Here is a 20303-nt window from a genome sequence, read left to right on the forward strand (position 1 = left end):
CAATCGGACTTATTTCAGTAAATAATGGTTATTTGTATTTATTTTGATTGCATTTTTGGGCGAGAGTGATTGCCTGGTGCTCATACTAATATCAGTAAAAGTTGCATTAACTAGCGCGCGGCACGAACAAGAATTTTTATTAGCATAAATCTGCTTGAAAATAATATTGTTTATGCTGATTTACGAAAAACTTTTGAGCCTACTTAAAGCCTTCAAAATTCCGGACATTTAGGCATATTTTAGAAATTCCTCCCGGACGCAGATTTTTCAGTGAAATTCCGGACATGTCCGGGAAATTCCGGACGTATGGCAACCCTACTCTTCGGTAAAAATCTGAATTCCTCAAAGGACGACGCATGACTCCTACCTATTCGACATGAGCATTATGACGTCATCCGTGTTGTCCGCATTACAAGGGGCCTGCGGCGCCGCCCTATAAGCCAGCACAATTTTTCATCCGTTTCCCTAATTTAATAATACTGGCTACGCTAATTCCTACAACCTCTAGTTTGCCACGCCACCACATTAAAATTTCATGACATCAGTTTTCCGAGCATTGGTGTCGACATTATGAATTCTGATGAAATTGTATTGCATCAAACTATATATAAACTTTAGAAAACAAACACACAATAATCACGATCGATTGCCGAACTTCTTTTCAAAATATTGGACGAAAGATTCGCACTGCTCGCCTGCAATATAAAAAAAATAAGGGATGCATAAGAAATGATAGTGAATAACCAGGTGCCACCTGAAATAAAGTTTGTGCTGCCACGTAAAGTGTAATTTCGACTCTCGAAGTATTTGAACGTTTCGTAGAAGAGAATGTCATCCCCGCTTTCTCTGGCTGCTGCTAAGAATTTCCTTGCCGAAACAGAGTTTTGCATTGTAGACGATTTAGCAAAACGCAGGGCTTGCAAAACCTGAAAATCAGCGGTGAAACAAACTTTTAGATCTGCAGTTGAAAATTTTCTTTGCCGTAATAATGCTTACATCTGTAATATCTTCTCACAGGCACCAATAGGCCTACTACTTGAGTACAAGAATAAAAGCGTACTATGATCAAGTAGTAGTCTGTTATTGTTGAGTATGGTTGTCCAAAATCTAATAATGGTGTGAACATTATCAAAGAATCTTTCTTTCAAATACTTTCAATTAAAGCCAACACTTCATGCTTTAAAAACTTCGCTTTTATGAGCAGGTATCGAGACAAATTTGCTGTGCAGGAGTTTTAGGTAACCTAAACAATTCACGGGGTCGTAGAGAATTAGAAATATAAAGATATTTTTGAACAACCAAATTGAACAGTGTTCAAGACCACCCTTGCATCAGACATGCCAATGATGGGTTTTTCCACCCAGATCTGTTTTTTTTTCGAGCATCACCTGGGTTTCTGGGTTTTGTTCTTGAAATCTGGGTTTTTTCAACATCGTGTTAGCCAGGTCAATTTAACGCCCGTAAATTAATTATCAGATTAGTAAGATCATAATGTCGTATTAATAAAGTTATCTAAGCTTAGAATCAGAAAGTATTTTTACCTTCGGTTCAACAGGGGACACTCAAAGAGCTACAGTTGGACAACCCCAGCAAGATAGTTAGGGGGGGTTGGTTATTAGCACATTCGAGTATACCCTGAAATTCGTGCTTGGCAGTCTAGTGCTTGGCGACTGAATATTGCTGTCACATTATCCCAGATAAAAGTGATTGTCCCAGCTATAGGATTAATCAATCGAAATCGAATGGCATGTTTTGAGTATTGACGACGCGCGCCAATTGTAACATAGCAATAATGCGTCAAGAGGAAAACAACATATTCTTATGTGATTTACAGTGTTAACCAAAACAAATTTATTGTATGAGATGTGGGAACTTCATCACCAAGGGCCAAAACTCACTTCTATGACTGTTTTCTCAATAAGTTATGATTTTTGACCACTTGCTCGTCAATTTAACAGTTTGCAGTTTTTTCGCAAACCTTGGTCTGGAATACTTACCTTTCTACTTCGGAATCGTTACATCTACTTGTACCTGAGTAGAAATTACCGACCGTACTAGTAATGCTACATAAGTACCAACGATGACTACTTTTACCACTTCTGCATGTGTGTATTCGTATTGCATGTCTAATAACAATAATTATTTATTATTCTCGTATTATACAAATTCACCATACTTTTTAAACTATTGATTTCTGAAGGTCAACAAAGTATTATTACGACCCTGTTTGAAACAGACACTCTGTAGCGCCCATCCTATTCTTCAGACCGCTTTTTATTCATCAGTCTGATTTCTCCTAAGAGGAATTTTGGCTCGAATTACGGCCAAAGGGGTCCACGAGATGAAAAATGTTGGGAATCGCAGCTTTACAGTATTAGAAAATGAAGTTTTTGGTCAAACAACGTTTCTGATCTATTCGTTTTCAAACGATCGGAACCTAAAGAAAGTTTGGTAACCCTGTTGTGGGCTAAGGAAAAAATGCATAGCCCCTACTTGAATGTTATATCACAATACAGCTACAGGATGGATAACATTTCAAACAGGAACTACACTATGGTAATCAAAAAAATGTAACTACCCACCTTTTTATTAGCAAGCAAAGCGTCAATTAATTCATCTCCGCATCCAGGTACCTTCTGAACAAAAATAGTAATGCCAGCATTAAAATCATAAACGGATTCCTATTTCAAAATCCTGAAAGATATCTGTTTGGTTTATTGGAGAAAATCATCAGTTCTGTGAGATGGCAAGATGGCCGTAAAAATATACATCAATTTGTGACATGAGAAAGGATTTTGCAAGTCAATTACATACACTTATACCGGCGCCGTATTATATTTTGCTTCGAGGATTCGTAGCACAGATACCTTTCCATGAGCAATATCATCTTCACAATTAAAATTGATGAAATTGGGGTAAGATATCATTTCAAGTCAGGAATCTAACACTAAGGTAAAACATAATTGTAGATTTATGAAATATCTGCGGGAGTGCTACCAATCATAGAAGAAATCAAACTTACGAACTACAAATCTAGTTATTTGACGGTCAACTAACCGCTGGGTTTTGGTGTATTGTAGTTCTAATTGTAATTCTAGTTGCAGACTCTGGAAAGTGAATAGTTCCGCTTCTAGTTCATTCAAAGATTAGTCGCTGAACAACACAAGAAAACATGTGTCGTGATTTGGTTTAAATCGTGATAGCGGCTTGCCGTTGTGCGGTGTTCTTGATCCATTGCTAGTTCATAGTCATCACTACCAACAGTGGCGTAGGTAGGGGTGGGTTTTGGCAGGGTTTTAACCAAGTCAATTTGACTTTTATAGTTCTGACTCGAGTCAAGTCCGAGTCCGAGTCATTGTGTTGACTGCTCAGTTTCCAGTTAAACTGTTGATAAACCCATTTTTTATAACTCTGCTTGGTTATATCGAATGGTTCACATCTATAATACACTATTTTTCTTCACTTTTAGCAGTTTCTGGTCGCATTTGCAAGTACCAGTACCAATAGACGAAATTCCAATAGCATAGTTACTTTACTATTCTTCGATTACAATGAAATGTCGGTCCTGGCCGTCTGAGTCTCGAGTCATATGATTTGGTTCGAGTCATGCGCAATGACTCGAGTACAAGTCGAGTCAATACACCAATTGACTCGAGTCGAGTCATTTCCGTATTTGCAGAAAATGACTTTAGTCAAGGCGAATCAACAGAAAATCGTGACCAGATTCGAACGCTGGGTTTTGGGGACGGAATCCCTCAATTCCATTAGTTTATCCTGCAGTCAGGCAAGTTCTGTCTGTACGATTCTTTGGTATTTAAATTGTTCCGGTGCTAGAGTTGCTTTGGAATTGAATCTAGCTAGTTTTGTTTTAGCTAGTTAATTGCATATTGTTACAGGTCGATAGTTCTAGTGCAGTGGTTCCCAAACGGTGGGGAATTCAATGGTTTCTGGTGAGGAATAGATGCATATGTTCAAAATTATATACAGGACAGTCTACAAATTCACACAGACACATGCGCAATTACCGTTACCAGTTAACTGCTCTGGAATGTATGTATCAAAGATTATATTGCATGTTGTTCACAAAACCTCATTTCAACTCTGGCTGGACAATCATAGCGTCACAAACGCATCCAGCACTACTAGTTAGTCGCGAAATGACGCTGGCATGAAATAACGCTTTCGCGAAATTTTGAGCGTCACTGGTATCGGTTCACAATACGTTTTATGTTGCAGTTATAGGCGATTGTCTTGCGTACTGGTGTGGTTGTGTGTCTTGTGCAGTCAAACCAGCAGATAGCTGCTCTGTGATGACAAAAGTGCTGGGTAGTGGGGAACAGGACCGTAACTGCTGCACACCAACCCCCCTTCCCCCATTGGGGGGGGGGGGGGGGAGAGAGCTCGAGGAGGCACAAAATTATTTTGTGAATTAACATATAAATAAAGTATTTTTTTGGAAATTTATGCCACTTTTTCAAAAAATTTTAATTTTGCCGAATATCTGATTATTGGGTACCCTTCCCCCACAAAGATACGTAGAATTTATAGAAATGGAGACTTCGGCGTCGGCCATTAATGCGCCACAACGCACCAAAAGTATTTGCCTGTAAAGTAATACCAATTTGAAATCGTGTGTGCTTTTTAGTTTTGGCGATTTTCATATCTTTTGATATAGCAGATATACGTCACAAAGTAGCATAAGGTCATGAAGTCAATATACCAATGGGTCCGCCCGAAGATGTTTAATTCTGTTGTAGGGGTCCTACCTTTTCCAAACACCTCACTCAGCTCTACCGGTAGATCTGAGTACGTGAGCAGAGTGGGGATAAAAAATTGATAACAAGATATATGCAATTCCCTATCATATGTGCCGATTCAAACACGAATTATATAAATTTTTCGCGCTTCGTGCGTTTAGTCGAAATAAGGCAACGCTCGAAACAGTAGACCCATGACAGGCTGTGGGGAAAAGCGTACAGGTTCAGCAGGGCTGATGGGGTTCTGGGAGGCTCCGCCCCCCAGAAGTTGGGTTTGTCACCCGGTGGGGGGCCAAGATCAACGTTTTTTGGGTGGGGCTGACGAAGCGCTGTTACGGTCCTGATGGGGAATGAAGACTCGGAATAAATCTGAAGTGGGGAATGAAGACAAAAAGGTTGGAAACCACTGTTCTAGTGGGTATTGATAAGTGGGTAGTTCAAGTTCTAGTTGCGCATTTAAAAAATCCATTAGTTAGCACAAGTTTGGAACGAGTACACTGCAGCAGAACTGGGGAAATAGGACCATTGTAGGTGACAAAAAAAAACGTACACAACTGATATCCAAAATAGTGATTTCTCAAACCTTCCAAAGGTCGATGACCAGCCCGGACGCCTGCTGATGGCTGGCAATGATGGGAATCAAGCGCCCGCATGCGGACTTGGAAAGAGGAATTATTCCATTGTGGATGTACTGCTCCAACGTGTAAAAGTCTTTGCTCAGCATCAAGGATTTCATGATCAGTTCGTATAAGTAATCCTGTTAAAAACAAATACAAATCATCAATGGATAACAGGGTTAATTGGCTGACAGAAATATCAACAACACAACCATGCTAACCTCTGGAAATGAGATAGAAACATGTTACTTCCGCAGCTTTTAAACCCAAAACTAGATTTTTAGTGTAAACTATGGCAAAATTTGATGTTTTTGCCTCGTTTGGACGAACTGCACGGCAAACAGAGGGCGAAAGAACTCAAATTTGTGATAGACATATTTTATTTGATAACTGAGGGCCTGAGGCCGTAGAGAAATACTACTTTTTCATATTCAATTCATTTCAATCTTCACTCCACCAACAATAATAAAATATACAACATCTGTAGAATTTTCTTAACAAAATTCCCAAAAAAGATCAGCGACTTGCAAACAGATAAATCGAAGTCAAGACGAGAAATTACTCCAACACCTCAAACCGTCAGAGTTTAAATACGATGCCGTCTCAGCCCGTAATAATCTTCGAAACATGTCAATTCGGCGCATCGTTCAACAAAGGTAACCGTCGTACCCCGCACTCAAAAACGAACTGCCTTACAAAGCACAAACCAACGTACACCTTAGGTAACAGGCACTAGGTAATTAACCCAAAGAAAACAATCAATCAATCAAGTCGGTTGGAACCTCTTCGGCTTGCGTATCGCCCGACCCCTTGACGTTCGCTTTACAACATCCTCCTCCCCCTGACTTACTTCGGAGTTAGTCAGAACTGGTTCCCGTTTAACAGACATCGCTGATATCTCTTCTGGCACAAAACCATTCAGTACATCTGGACTCAAATCCGTTGATTCCAGAACATGGAGTCTTTGCACAGGGCGACAAATGATTGCCTTCTGCGTTTTCACCTGCGCAGTTCTGACCAAACCGTCTTTACCAGAAAAGACATCAGTGACACGACCAAGAGGCCATTTAGGTCGTGACGTGTTTTCTTCAGTGACCAAAACGACGTCACCAATCTTGATCGGCGATTCTTCTCGCTTCCACTTACCCCTTTGCTGCAATTTCGGCAAATATTCATTGCTCCATCGCTTCCAAAACGATTGAAGTAAGCTTTGTAGATATCGGAAACGCTTGCCGACAGACACGTTACCGCTTCCTCGAATCACAGGCAATTCTCGTAGATTCCGTCCGATAGTTAATTGACTCGGCGTGATTGGTGTCGGATCCAAAGAATTAGAGCCGTGGTAAGCTAGGGGACGCTGATTAAGAGCTGCTTCAATGTCCGTCAGTATTGTGTATAACTCGGTATAGCGCAATAAGGCATTCCCCAAAATCTTTCGTAGAGGCTCTTTCAAACTTCTGTTCATCCTTTCCCAATATGCTCCTCTGAACGGACTTCTCTCGGTGATAAATCTCCAAGTAATACCGTTATCCGCCGTGAACCGCTTTTACGGAGTTCATCTTCTCAAATAACTTGCCGGCGAATGTCACTTCGAGTAATTTCTTGGCCTTCTTGAACGTTAGTTGATTGTCCGATTCGATTGTCTTGCACCCACCCCGCCTGTTCATGAATCTTCTCAGAGCTTGAAGAAATTCGTCGGTTGTCATATCTAGGCAAAGCTCGAAGTGGATCATCCGACTATGAGGGCACGTGAAAACGAGAATAAACCCTTTCTTTACAACTCCACCATCTCGTATCAGCAAGGCGCCGGTGTAATCTAAGCCCACGTCTGAAAATGCAGGAGCAGGAACCACTCGATGAGGTGGAAGATCTCCCATTTTTTGAATGACTGGCTTCGTACGATAACGCTTGCAGATGCTGCACTTGTGTATTACACGTCGTACGACTTGTCGAGCGTGTACCACGTAGAATCTATGACGCAAGAGTGATAAAGTGGTTTCGGCAGCGGCATGCTGGCTTGAAATATGGTGGTCTTCAACTACGCGTTCCGTGAGTAGATCGTGGTCAGGTAGAATAATCGGGTGTTTTGACATTTCCGGTAAGTTGGAATGCCGTAGTCGCCCACCTACACGCAATAAACCAGTTTCCCCGTCGATGAACGGATCGTAACTGATTAACGGACTTTTCTCTGGCAAACTCTTCGCAGCCTTGAGCAATGCAATTTCCACGCTGAAATGTCGCCTTTGTAAATCACGGAGAAGACCGAACTCCGACCGTTCCAGCTCCTTAGCGGTAAATTCAGACGGACTTGCGTTCGAGATGCTTGATTGAGATTGCGCACTCACACGTTTAGCTTTTAAATATAGGTATCTCAGCATCCAAGCCAGCAGCCGTCTCGTTTTGTGATAACTTGAACATTTCGTTACGACGCTCGGCGGCAATTCAACTACCTTTTGACTGACAATCAATGCGCTTGGTGCTCTTTCCATCTCGAATGCAATGGCGTCTGCGGAGTTCTCGTAGATTCTATCCCGGCTTGTCGGCCAGTTCGTCTGCGTTGCGACAATCCACGGCGGCCCATTCCAGTACAAATCTGAGGCTTTCAATTCACGCAGAGTCACCCCATGAATTTGAACCTTCTGTTTGGCAGAGGCGAGGAACGAGAATCGACGATATGTCCTCTAGTTCCTCTGCCCATTTGCTAAACTCGATTGCTTCCGCGTCTGGTAATGTCTCGTCCCAATCAATTTTCAAACGCCAAATCCGTTGCATTTGTATCTTCGGAACAATTGTATATCCAGCGAGAAAACCAAACACGTCATATATCGAACTCAACGTACTGAGAACAATGCGCTTTGATGGCACTTGCGGGATGTTGATCAGTTTATCTGAAACGTTGACGAAAAAGGTATCAGATGCCGTATTCCAGCGTAGTCCAAGCGCAGTTGGTGTGATCACATCGTCCGCTCAGTCGAAAGCAATTACTGAATGCGGGTGTCGATCACGTGACGGTACAACATTCATCACCTCTTCGGAATTCGATACAAACTTTGTCATGTGCCATCCGCCTGACTCGAAAAACGTAACTGCGTCGCGATACAGATTAACGACTTCTGTAACACTGTCACCACCTGTGTGAAGATCGTCTACGTATAGCGATTCCCTAAGTTCTCCACAAAGTCTGGGATATTGGCGTCTCATGTCTTCTCGGTCGGCATGCCTGTGCGTGCAAGAAATTGCCCCACACGGAGAATAGTTTACACCGAACATTAGTGAAGTCATGACCATTTTCTTCGGTTCGCAACTCGTATCGCAATCTGAGAAAGAGTTGGTATCTGTAACACTGCGGCAGAATCTTCGTCTGTGGAAACATCTTCTCAATATCACCACTCAAAGCAATACGGTGTGTGCGGAACCGCAGTAGAACCCCACCCAAATCAGGCTGCAGCGCAGGACCAGGCAAAAGACAATCATTTAACGAATTGCCGTTTTTATCAGGATGGCTTGCATTGAACACCAAACGAAATTTGGTCGATACGCTCGACTCCTTGATCACGCCATGGTGTGGAATGAAATAGCAATCACCGTCGCGCGTTCCAAACGATCAATCTCGCTCGCGGTAAGCTTCCTCGCAAACTCATGATCGACCAGTTCCCGCATTGCTCGGATGTGCCTTTCCCTCATTTCTGGCTTTTTCTCGAGTCTTATTTCGGTAGACTCAAGCAACTTCTTCGCGGTTCTGTAATTGTTAGAGAGCTTCGGTGCGTCCTGTCGAAATGGCAGTGGGATTTCGTACCGTACCCCGTTAAATATAGTTTCTGCTTCAAACAACGCAACCGCTCTCTCTTCATCTGCGGTCATTTTAACACAGCTGTCGGTGATACCGATGGCGTCGAGACTCCAAAATTTCTCAATATCGCGATTCAGTACGCAGGTCTTAGTCTGATTATTCTCACCATCGGCAGTGACGCTCGGCGCATGGACAAAAAGACACGATGGTTTCGGATTGCCGCGTCCTGAAATTTGTCCCAACAATGCGTATCCAAATATGGTCTCGAACGCAGTTTAACGAGATTCTACTCCCCTTGGCCTAATGACTACGCTCAGCATATTTTCGCTCAGCAATGCACTACCGACCAGGATATCAATCTCAGCCCCTGCAGACACGTTGGGATCTGCCAGACGAACGCCCTTCAAGTGCGGGTGATCTTCAAGCTCAATATTCACTGGGTGTAATGGTGCTCCGAGCGGCCCAGACTTGATGTAGGCTTCAAATGCGATAGTCGGTTCATTAGCTATCAAAGGCACAAGCTCCATCTCGGCTACTGACACCTTCGTTTTGGTTTCGTGTCCACCAAACCCTTGTACCGCGATTTGCTTTATTGCACTTGGAATTAGTTTTAACGTTTCTGCAACTCGTTGACTGACAAAGGTCTTCTCACTCAAGGTGTCGAGCGCAAGACAAACTATCGTGTCTCAACCACCACTTCTGACCCTTGCCAATGCTGTTGGTGAAATGACTCTGTCTTCATTGGAGACGATAGGCTTGCGTTTGGCGTGAAATGTTGATTGACTTTCACTTGCTGCTGCGATGAGGCTCTTTGCCGTCTCCTCGGTCTTCAACTCAGGCGGACAGCTGATCATTTCATTGTGACGATAGCCGCACTCGCTGCATTTCTTCTTTCGGCAATGATGCAGTCGAGGCGAAAATGGTACGATAAGACAACGAAAACATAACTTCTTGTCGTCCACAAATTGACGCCGCTCATCTTTGTTGAGACCGATGAATTTTTTGCATGCAGTGACCACGTGGTCAGCATCACAGTAAGGACAAGCGATGCCTTGTTTCGGATCTTGCTTCGTGTCTTCCTTCTCCCGTGCTTCGAGGCTTTGTGCGGATGTTAATCGGTCATTCGAACGCTTTTCCCACTTGTTCTTGTTATTATCATTTTTGCTAGACTTTCCTTCGCCCTTGATTGCGGTCTTGGAAATCATGGCGTCCAGTTCTTTATGACAAAACTTGAACAGGTCTTCGGTAGTTGGAGTTCTATCATCCTCCGTTATCCCGTGTACATGACGTTCCCAATTCATTCGTACGCCAGTAGGCAAATGACTTTCGATCATGGGAACCACAACCATATCTCTCGTGGCTTCGTGAGTTTCCAGCGCAGCTACTCGATTATACATCTCTTCAATGAAATTGCCAAACTGTGTCGCCTCGTTCGCTGGTGTTGACGCAGTCATGATGGATTGCACGATTTGCCGGACGACAATATACTCTCGTCCAAATTTCTTCTGGACCGTGGCTATACAGTATACATTCGTCATATTCGGTTTCAAGTCCATCTTTGCCGGCCAAGACAGCAGCAGCAGGGCCAGCCAATGCTTGAATAAGGTATCTCATCTTATAGAATTGGCTCACATCGCGATTCTCTTGCACGAGGGAACGAAACTCTTACCACCATTTTCTGAAGTGCAGAACATTGCCGTCGAAGGATGGGATCTTAAAGCCACCCGGTAGCGCTCCAGCTCTTGATTCTTGCCGTTCGCGTTTCTCGATAACGTCGACCCGGTTCTCTCCTAGATCGCTGGCGCTTTTGATTTGTTTCCCGATATCATAAATTCGTTGAATCAGGGTGTCTTTCTTCTCGTCGCCGTCTAGCGCATCAATTTTGTCGTCCAGGAGTTTGCTCAGTCTGGAATCAATTTTACCAAGCCGACTGAGCGACCCTTTGATAGCATGCTTCGAAGCGTTATTTTCCAACTCGGCTCTCAATGTACGAATGGTATCGATGCTTTCCTTTTCGAGACGATCCACACCACGTTGTACCGACTGATAATCGCTGACACTCGAACCACTGGAATTTTGGCTGTTATGAGAGGTCATCGAAGCGAAGAACTCGCTATGCGTCTTCAGCATATGCTCCAAGTCTTCTCGTCGGCGTGCTTCAAGGAGCTCGTCTCTTTCCTCCTTTCGACGTAGTTCTTCAATGCGCTGTTCTTCCTTTCGACGAAATTCTTCAACGCGCTGTTCTTCACGACGTCGTTCGTCAAAAGCACGATTTTCTTCTTGTTTCATCAAGAATGTCATCAATAATGCCATGGGGTCGTGACCAAACGAGGCAGGTGGCGAAACGTTAGAGGGAGTCGCACGAAGATTAGCGTGGCTGCTTGTTGCTCCAGACTAGGGCGATCTGCTCGCAGATGGTTCTATTTTATAATCGATGATGCTTGTGACAACGAATTCCTTAGGAGGTGAATCTGGTGCTGATGACGACTGAGTATTCGGTTCCACAGATTCGCGTTGTAGAAGTCTCTCACGTAACTGTGCCGCGGTCCCGTGTGTAGACAGACCGAACTTTTCACATTCGTTCTCTAAATCAGCTTTACTGAGCGATAGAATCGGATTCACTTGTTGCGGAGGTGGTGTGCGCTGCATCATCTATGACGTTATCACTTGCAAGATCTTCAGACTTTTGTAGACGTCGTATTTAAAGATGTAGAATTTTCTTAACAAAATTCCCAAAAAAGATCAGCGACTTGCAAACAGATAAATCGAAGTCAAGACGAGAAATTACTCCAACACCTCACACCGTGAGAGTTTAAATACGATGCCGTCTCAGCCCGTAATAGTCTTCGAAACGTGTCAATTCGGCGCATCGTTCAACAAAGGTAACCGCCGTACCCAGCACTCAAAAACGAACTGCCTTACAAAGCACAAACCAACGTACACCTTAGGTAATAGGCACTAGGTAATTAACCCAAAGAAAACAATCAATCAATCAAGTCGGTTGGAACCTCTTCGGCTTGCGTATCGCCCGACCACTTGACGTTCGCTTTACAACAACATCCTCCTATTTTAAATACTGTGATAGTAGATGTGGCGCATTTTTATCTAGAAGTCAGTAAAATTTGGAAAAAGAAAATTATTTTTGAACAGTCCCGATGATAGTTTGACAGTACAGAAAAACACGAGTTCCTACTTGTGGTTGAATTTGAGCGTCGTCCAACGATCGAATATACTCGATCACGATACAAACAATATGTTTGTGGTCGGCTGTCTCTTGGTTGGCAATCACAGACAGTACATGAACGTAGATGTCGCTCTGGTCGATTACTACCGACGTTCCGTGGGTAGGGTGATGGAAAAACTTTTCGGAAGATCCTGCAGCGTCGTGCCTTTGCTAAAATTACCAAACGGAGTCTCGAATAGAGCTGAGCACCATGATCCAAAAACTAGTAGGCCTATCACTTTTTGAGCACTGATAATACACGTTCCTAGGTCATTATCGGTCAGAAATTAAATCACTCAGCTACTCGATTTTGACCAGTCGCAGTTGCGACGAAGGCTGGGCTTGATGATTCGAGTACTCAAACACAAATCGAGCACTATTAGGGTTACCGTACGTTTAAGAGGATTTGTCCTCTATTTTTGGAATGTGTCCTCTTTTTATTCGGAAAAAGTATTAAATGCCGAAAAGTCACCTAGGCAGAATTGTAGAAAAGTGGGTATTGTGGGAGACGATCAAAATGATGACCTGTTTACAGTCAATAACACAAAAGGTATCGTAAAAATACGGGTAAAGCGGGCTTTTTGGGAGTTGAGACAAAGTGATGAACTTTTTTTATTTTTAGTCAATAAAGAAGTTATGGTGAATAAATTTTCAAATTCGCCACTTTTCTTGGCCAGTAGTAGAGCTTTCAAATTTTTTGAAAATTGTCCTCTATTTTGGGTCTGAAATTATGGTAACCCTAAGGACTATATCCAGTGACTTGATTTGATTATTGAAATTATACCACTCACTCCACTAATAGTGATATTTATCGAAGATAATTATAGTTTCGATGCTCTTTTCCCAACGTGAGAGCCCTGAAACTCCAATTGGTCACATCACAGTACCCAAAACAAGTAGTACAAAGCTAAGTTCGTTAGCACAAATGACATATATGTGACGTAGAGATCATTTCAAAGTGCAAGCAAACAGAAAAGTTCAAATAAGCAACAAATTATCTTTTATGTGATCAGTGACGTGTCCAGCCGAGAGTTAGACCAATGAAGGAGGGTATCACCTAAAGTATCCGATTTCGCCTTTTTTGTCACAGAGACGTCGTGCTGCATGATACTACTATTTCTTAGGATTTGTTTCTTCACTAGGCCTATACATTGCCACATGGCCAGTAACGAATACTGATAAGCGTGCAAGAATGTGTGTTTTCAATGGTTTTCCAAGTTGTACGGCTGAACGTGCAACACGCGCGAGGATAGCCAGACCTTAATTGTTAGCAAGCAGATTCAATCACGTACTACAAACCGGGATAATAACTTCATCCGCAGAGAACATTATCAGCTGATATATCATTCGGCTGAATTTACTACTAGGCCTACTCAGTTCTCTAATTCAGCGGCGACATAACGTTGCGCAACAAGCCTGCATTTGAACGGCAGAAAACTACCTAACAATCGGAAATGTGGATGGCAAGGTTTATAATTTGAAACGTAAAAGTCACTTCGAAGGCAGTGCAATTATCGCCGTGCCTCCGATGATTGGACAATGTGAATTTGAGAACAGAATTGTCATACTGGTGCCTACGTGTCTGCTTCTCTCTGATCAATCAACACAGCAGGCAATCCTAAATTAGGTCAGATAGGTGCAGCTAATTTACGGGTGACGTTGATTGCCGACATCTCGTTTTTGCAATTACATCGCGCCGACCAATTCGATTTTCATCAAGTGCGCCTCGGAAAACCTAGCTGCCACCGCGGAAATGTAGATGAACATTGAACAGTGCAGAATGCACACGAAATCAGAGGAAATATAATGACTTGATTGATCCTTTCAACTCATTCTGCGCATAATTACATCATTTTTGAAGGAGTTTTCGAGCACCTAAATAACACCAAGGCACCATATTTGCCATAGTAGCCTATACGAAAACGACTATATTGGACTGATATTAGCAAATATTAGAGTAGATATTTGTCATGGACTTCTAGGATTTTGAAAAGGGGCAGGCTCAGAAACCCCGACCACCTGGAACACCACTGCATGTGATGTACAACAGACATTATATCATTTGTGGCCGCATAGAAGTTACATGTTTCACCTTTCCGCATCATCCATACTGTTATGACGTGATAATAAGTGATACTCAAACTTAACGCCTAATACTCAATTCACAATTGAATCACAGAGATACTCGAACTTGCTCGGCCCTAGTCACTAATAGAGACGGGAACATTTTCTGTTATATAATTTGAATCGGTCATGTCACATCGAATAAGATGCTCTGTGGTGAATTGACATGAATATTCACATTGAAGCATTTTTTGTAACTGTCACAGATTAGGTCACCAACAATACCGAACAGCATTTTCGACCCATAGCAGTAAAATCTACGGTTCTAATATTGGCGACCGTCTAATTACTGGCAAGACATTTCTGCCGTAATTACCATAGCAAGGCAGCATCTACGTGTGGATGGAAAATCGACAAATCTTTCACTTTTTCACAATATCAGTTTAAAAAATCAGCTTTTTCAAGATCCCGGCCTTCCGAAAACACAGGAATGAAGGGTTTTAACTCCCCTGTCTTGTACTTTATTTTCATTATCATTAAATCCAACCCAGCTGATTTAATTATGACAAGAGAATTGATTGAAGAACGAGTATGACAATTTTTTTGACGTATAGCCTACAATGCGAATATACCGAGGTACTCCATGCGTTTTCTTGACCAAATGCCTGCAAGACTACAGCAAAATGCAGCAATTAGAGGTGGTCAGTAACAAAGTACTCGTGCATTTTCCGAGCAATCAAGTACTCCCACCTCTCCTTAACAGTGTTTTAATACAAACTACTTACTTTTCAAACCTATACTTTTGTAATGTACAGAGTTCTTGGGAAATGCTTGCATCCATTTATCAGTGAAATTGTGATGACAACCATGCGGAATAGCCCCTGCATCACAACAACTGAATATATATTTTACCTGCGCGTGGCTAATTAGGATTTTTCAGTTGACCTGCTCAAAAAGTATGGAAGCCATGAACAAATCTAGCTTGTGAAAAAGCTTACTTTTCAGATCCTACATTTTGTACGTTCACTCAAAGTAGGTTAATATGTCTTGGCAATTGCCAATCCTAGTTCCACTTGAGTAGAAATGTAAGGTGTTACTTTTACTTCTATTAGAGTAGCAACGCTGTCCGCTTCGACTCGGACCTGCACTAAATACCAATCTACTACAATCAAGTACTAGTTTTTAAGAAGTTCTAGTAGTTGCGTATTATAAAAATAATTTAGTTGTACAACATGCATCATCGTAATACCGGTGTTCTGTTATGTGTCAGAGTCGTCACTACTATCAGTCGCGTAGTACATGTCCGTAGTGAGTTGTAGGCTACATTTAAACAGTTTCGTTCCACAGTTGCACCATCGTGACATGAGTCCAAAGTAGACTACGAACTCTCTGCTACGACATAGTGCAGAAAATAATTTCGTAACTCATCAATCAACTTATAATTTGATGTTATATTTCTCTAATTAATGGACAAGCGACCGTCTTCAAGCATTTTGAAATTGTCTTATAAAATTCCAATATATTTCGCGGACCGGCAGTCAAGAACCACATTTTGTTAGTTAACTGTGGGTTTTTAAAGGTACTCGGTTCTAGGCTGGAACTTCTAGCTCTACATCTACTTGTGAGTTTTGAAAATCTTCTACTTTGTACGAGTTCACTTTGACCATATCATACTACAATGGATCACGAATATCCGACTCACTCTGGCTTTCATAATGGCCTGCTCAGCGTCGAGAAAATTCTTGTAGATATTATTGAGTTTATCGAATACACGACCGATGTCATTGTACGTAGGAGAGGCCTGACAGCTCGCTAAACCTGCAAATCGAGAGCAGTGATGAAAACTTCAAATAGACACCGATCAAAGGACGACTCACATTTCTTCAAGGATTTCAAAATGATCGACTTGCTGCCATGGCGCAGTAACAGAAATTCTATCAGCAATTCCTGTACAAAGCACACGACACAGTTAAGGGCAGCAAGAAATAGTGAATATCGTTTCGTTGCAGATTCTGACAGAATCTATAATAGTTGCTTTAAAATTGAGAAATCAAGATTTTGATACATCAATATAAAGAAGAACTTCTTGGACGTACAGAACTTCAATATACCATTGAACATTATATTCATATAGATATGAAACCGAATATTTTCGGCCGAAACTAGGGTTGTAATGACTCGAGTCATGTCTCGACTTGACTCGAGTCATTTTCTCAAAACAAACAAATGACTCGACTTGAGTTAATCTGTATATTGACTCGACTTGGACTCGAGTCATTGCGCATGAATCGAGACTCAGACGGCCAAGACCGACATTTCATTGTAATTTCGAATAATAGTAAAGTAACCAAGCTATTGGGATTTCGTCTATTGGTACTGGTAGCCTACTTGAAAATACGACCAGAAACACTAAAAGTGAGGAAAATTAGTATATTATAGATGCGAATTATTCGATATCACCAAACAGAGTTATAAAAAATGGATTTAGTAAGACACAATGACTTGGACTCGGACTCACACTTTGACAGAAATATGGGTATTGGCTATGAGAGGTTAAATAATATTGGAAATCTTCGCCACATCACAACACGACTGTAGGGAGCCAGAGAGTTATAATCAAGACCCCTCTCCCGTTCTTGGCTGTGTACATGCCTGGGAATAGATCTTTTTAATTTTTCAAACTAAATTAGTCGAGAAAAATATCTTGTTACTAAGTCTCCGCACAATGTCGAGACGAGTAACGAGAGATGATTTTCTCCAGTACCAAAATTATATGCTCCTTGCCACTAAAAGTTGGTTTATCAACACAAATTATAGTTTCGACAGCAAGTTCCACTGCGGGAGCGTAGATTTATCGTATGCCAGGATACAAAAGAGATAGTACAGACTAGTGGGAATTCTATCTTTCAGTGAAGTCAACTCACAGTATCGTCACAAAGTGCAATGAAAAGGCCGAAAAAATACACAATTATCTTCTATGGCGTGAAACTTGCATTCTATTCTTTGTGGTAGAACCTTCCAAATATCTTATACTGTTATGTCACAGTCGGTGATAGCCCTACTCGACGCCTAATACTCGGATTCAGAATCGAATCACTTAGGTACTGGGTATTGCACAGACCAACTTTTACAAGATGTAAGTTGATAAGAATAGTAATCTGTGCACTCACAAAATCATTGAACATTGCGGTAATCACGTCCAGTTTGATTTCTAAGAACCACATGAATCCCAACGCTGCGTCAATGATGATGTTCGGAGGGAACACAATCCATGTCGGTGCGTCTGATTCGTAAATGTGGGTCAAGGTACAAAAACAATTCCTTACAATTCGAGACTCAAGTTAAAATTGAAAAGTAATCAGTCATTTTCATAAATGCAGCTATTATTCTCGACGCCGACTAGAATATACCATTTGCCAAGTCATTCGCTGTGTTATGAGTAGAGCAATTTTTTTTGACATGCCCAAAAAAGTAAAAATTAGGTCAAAATTGTAGCGTTAGGTCCAATGTCAAAATTGTGAACAAAGTCAAAAATTTTTGACAACCTGCATTTCGATTGTATCGTAGATTTTGCACTGTCGGGGTAACTAATCATTTGACATTTTAGAGCTACTTGTTGAACGTTCTTTCTCCATTCTTGGCAAGCTACTTAGTAAGGACATACAAGTTCTACCCCGGAATGTAGGAAAGTATCTTTCGTTGTACTACAACAAACTTTAATTATTTCTATCACGATACGTGATGTAACTAGTAGAATTCTTCTTAGGGCCAGATATCGTTGAAATCAAGTTTTTTCATGAAAAAATTTGTCAGTTTTTGAGTCAAAAAAGTTTTTTTCAGGCCGAACTACTTTGTAAGGACAGACAGTTCGAACCAGAAATGAAGATAAGTAGTACAATTCTAACATGATGTGGAAGAACACCTAATTTACATACGTTGGGTAAAAATGTGGTCAAAATCAAGTTTTTAAGACCACGAAATGTCAAAATTTTGATTTTTTAGGTCAAAATCTTCCGTTTTATAGGCAAAACAATATTGCCCTAGTTATTAGTGGAAAAATGGCGACTTGAGTCATTATAACCCTTCTGGTATGTCTCACGCAGCCGGACCATTAGCAGCAGCGTATCCTAAAGCAGATTCGACTATCTACTTCATCAATCAAGTCACAGCTGCCATACTTGGGCGAACAACCCAAATATTCTTGATTATTCTGCTTCAGTAATCCAGATTTAGATTGATGAAGGAAGCAGACATCTCCAATACATGGATAGAATTAAAACTAGAATTTGAGAGTTCACTTCCACAAGCATGATAATAGCAAATGTCTATGGAGCAAGCTTGGCTGGTTTCGCACTAAACAGAGATATGATTAAAATTAGACCATGGAAACATTTCGAAAATTTGATGAAGATCAGAATTAGAGCAATGAAACATTTCAAAAATCATATTATAATTAGATTACCAGAATTTTGCTTTACCCAATCTAATTACACAACTGGAATTGTCTAGTTATCCAAGTCTGCTACAATACAACCATGTCATTTCCCGGTGAGGAAGGTAAACTTAATTCTCTATATTGAAAAGGATACACAGCTGGCATTCGACTTCATTCTTTGGTTGACTGAGAGAGAATCCTAAAAAAAAAGTTTAGAAATCTTATAGATTGAACGTGGCTTGAAAAACAGATGCATATGTGGTCAAAGCAGTAGGCTACCTCCTACCTGCTACTACTCGCAAGTAGGGCTGGGTACAATGATTCGAGTACTCGAATCTGAATCGAGTATTAATTTTAATGATTCGAGTCGAGTAGTAAAAGACGATTTTTTCGAGTACTGAAATTATACGCTCCTCACCACTGAAAGTTGATTTATCAACGAGGAGTTTATCAACGATCAACGAGTTTATGCTAATTTCACTGTTGAAGCCTTGAAACCTTGATCGGCCGTATCGTAGCATACGAAACATGAAGTACAAAGCTATGAACGTTAATGGAAATAGCGCATTTCCGAAGTCATGATCATCCCACAATATCGTCACCAAGTGCAATGAAATCGATATGGTCGAAAAAAATAACAAAGTATCCTTAATATGATGGATAACAGACATTATTATTATTCTTTGTGGTCGCTTAAAAGGTACATATTTGAACTTTGACAAAAAATATTCTGCTATGACGTCATAATGAAAGATACTCGATTACTCGACTCGAAGCGTTTCATGTGATTCAGAATCGAATCACTCAGGTACTCGATTTTGCCCAGCCCTACTCGCAAGGACTAGTAGCAATTGCTACGGGAGGCCCAAAAGCCTTACTATTGTAATAGAGTAGACAATAGCTGCAGCCAGGCGCGTAGGTAGCCGAAAAATATGGGGGGGGGGGGTTGAAATAAAAGGGGGGGTCGAAATTTTTCGAATTTACTAGTATAGCATCAATTCATTAAGGTTAAGTACATGCGTAATGACGATTATACGATATCCTCGTGTTGACGAGTATAAGCTAGCCAAGGTGTCCGGAAGTCCTGTCAATTAGCGTGTCCCTGATCTCTCGTGAACAATGAAAGATGTGCGCTAATCAAGACGTATTACGTAGCCTCGGCGACGATTCGCGCAAGTCAAAATGTCCAAGTTGTCACGGAATCTGTTCTATAATGGCACTGATCTCAGGTGGTTCAAACCTTCCTCGTCTTACAACGCAAGTCTTGACACACATCTTCTGATGGTGATGTTTCGAGTATTAGCGACGAACGTGTTTGTGGACATTCGATGTCATTCAGGTTAGCGATGTCACTCTTTAATCACAATCGCGAATCAGCATACACTTAACGGCATTGTCTCCAAGCCATCGTGAGATA

The 20303-nt window shown here is 41.5% G+C and overlaps 1 protein-coding gene across 1 annotated transcript in view; it reads right to left on the reverse strand.

The window, feature by feature from the left end:
- Positions 1-568: 568 nt before the first annotated feature.
- LOC145454667 (regulator of MON1-CCZ1 complex-like) overlaps positions 569-20303 on the reverse strand; it is a 37550-nt gene continuing 17815 nt past the window's right edge. Inside the window, exons 11-19 of the mRNA XM_080332653.1 lie at positions 19041-19085; positions 17622-17734; positions 16329-16398; positions 16154-16269; positions 12358-12558; positions 5341-5514; positions 2583-2636; positions 755-926; positions 569-695 (exon numbers count right to left, since the gene is read on the reverse strand). Of these exons, the coding sequence (XP_080188779.1) occupies positions 637-695; positions 755-926; positions 2583-2636; positions 5341-5514; positions 12358-12558; positions 16154-16269; positions 16329-16398; positions 17622-17734; positions 19041-19085 (1004 nt within the window). The 3' untranslated portion in view covers positions 569-636. The remainder of the gene's footprint in view (positions 696-754; positions 927-2582; positions 2637-5340; positions 5515-12357; positions 12559-16153; positions 16270-16328; positions 16399-17621; positions 17735-19040; positions 19086-20303) is intronic.

This window comes from Botryllus schlosseri, chromosome 13 (assembly GCF_051294905.1).
Source record: "Botryllus schlosseri isolate E-star chromosome 13, Bs_hap1, whole genome shotgun sequence".
NCBI classification, from domain to species: Eukaryota; Metazoa; Chordata; class Ascidiacea; order Stolidobranchia; family Styelidae; genus Botryllus; species Botryllus schlosseri.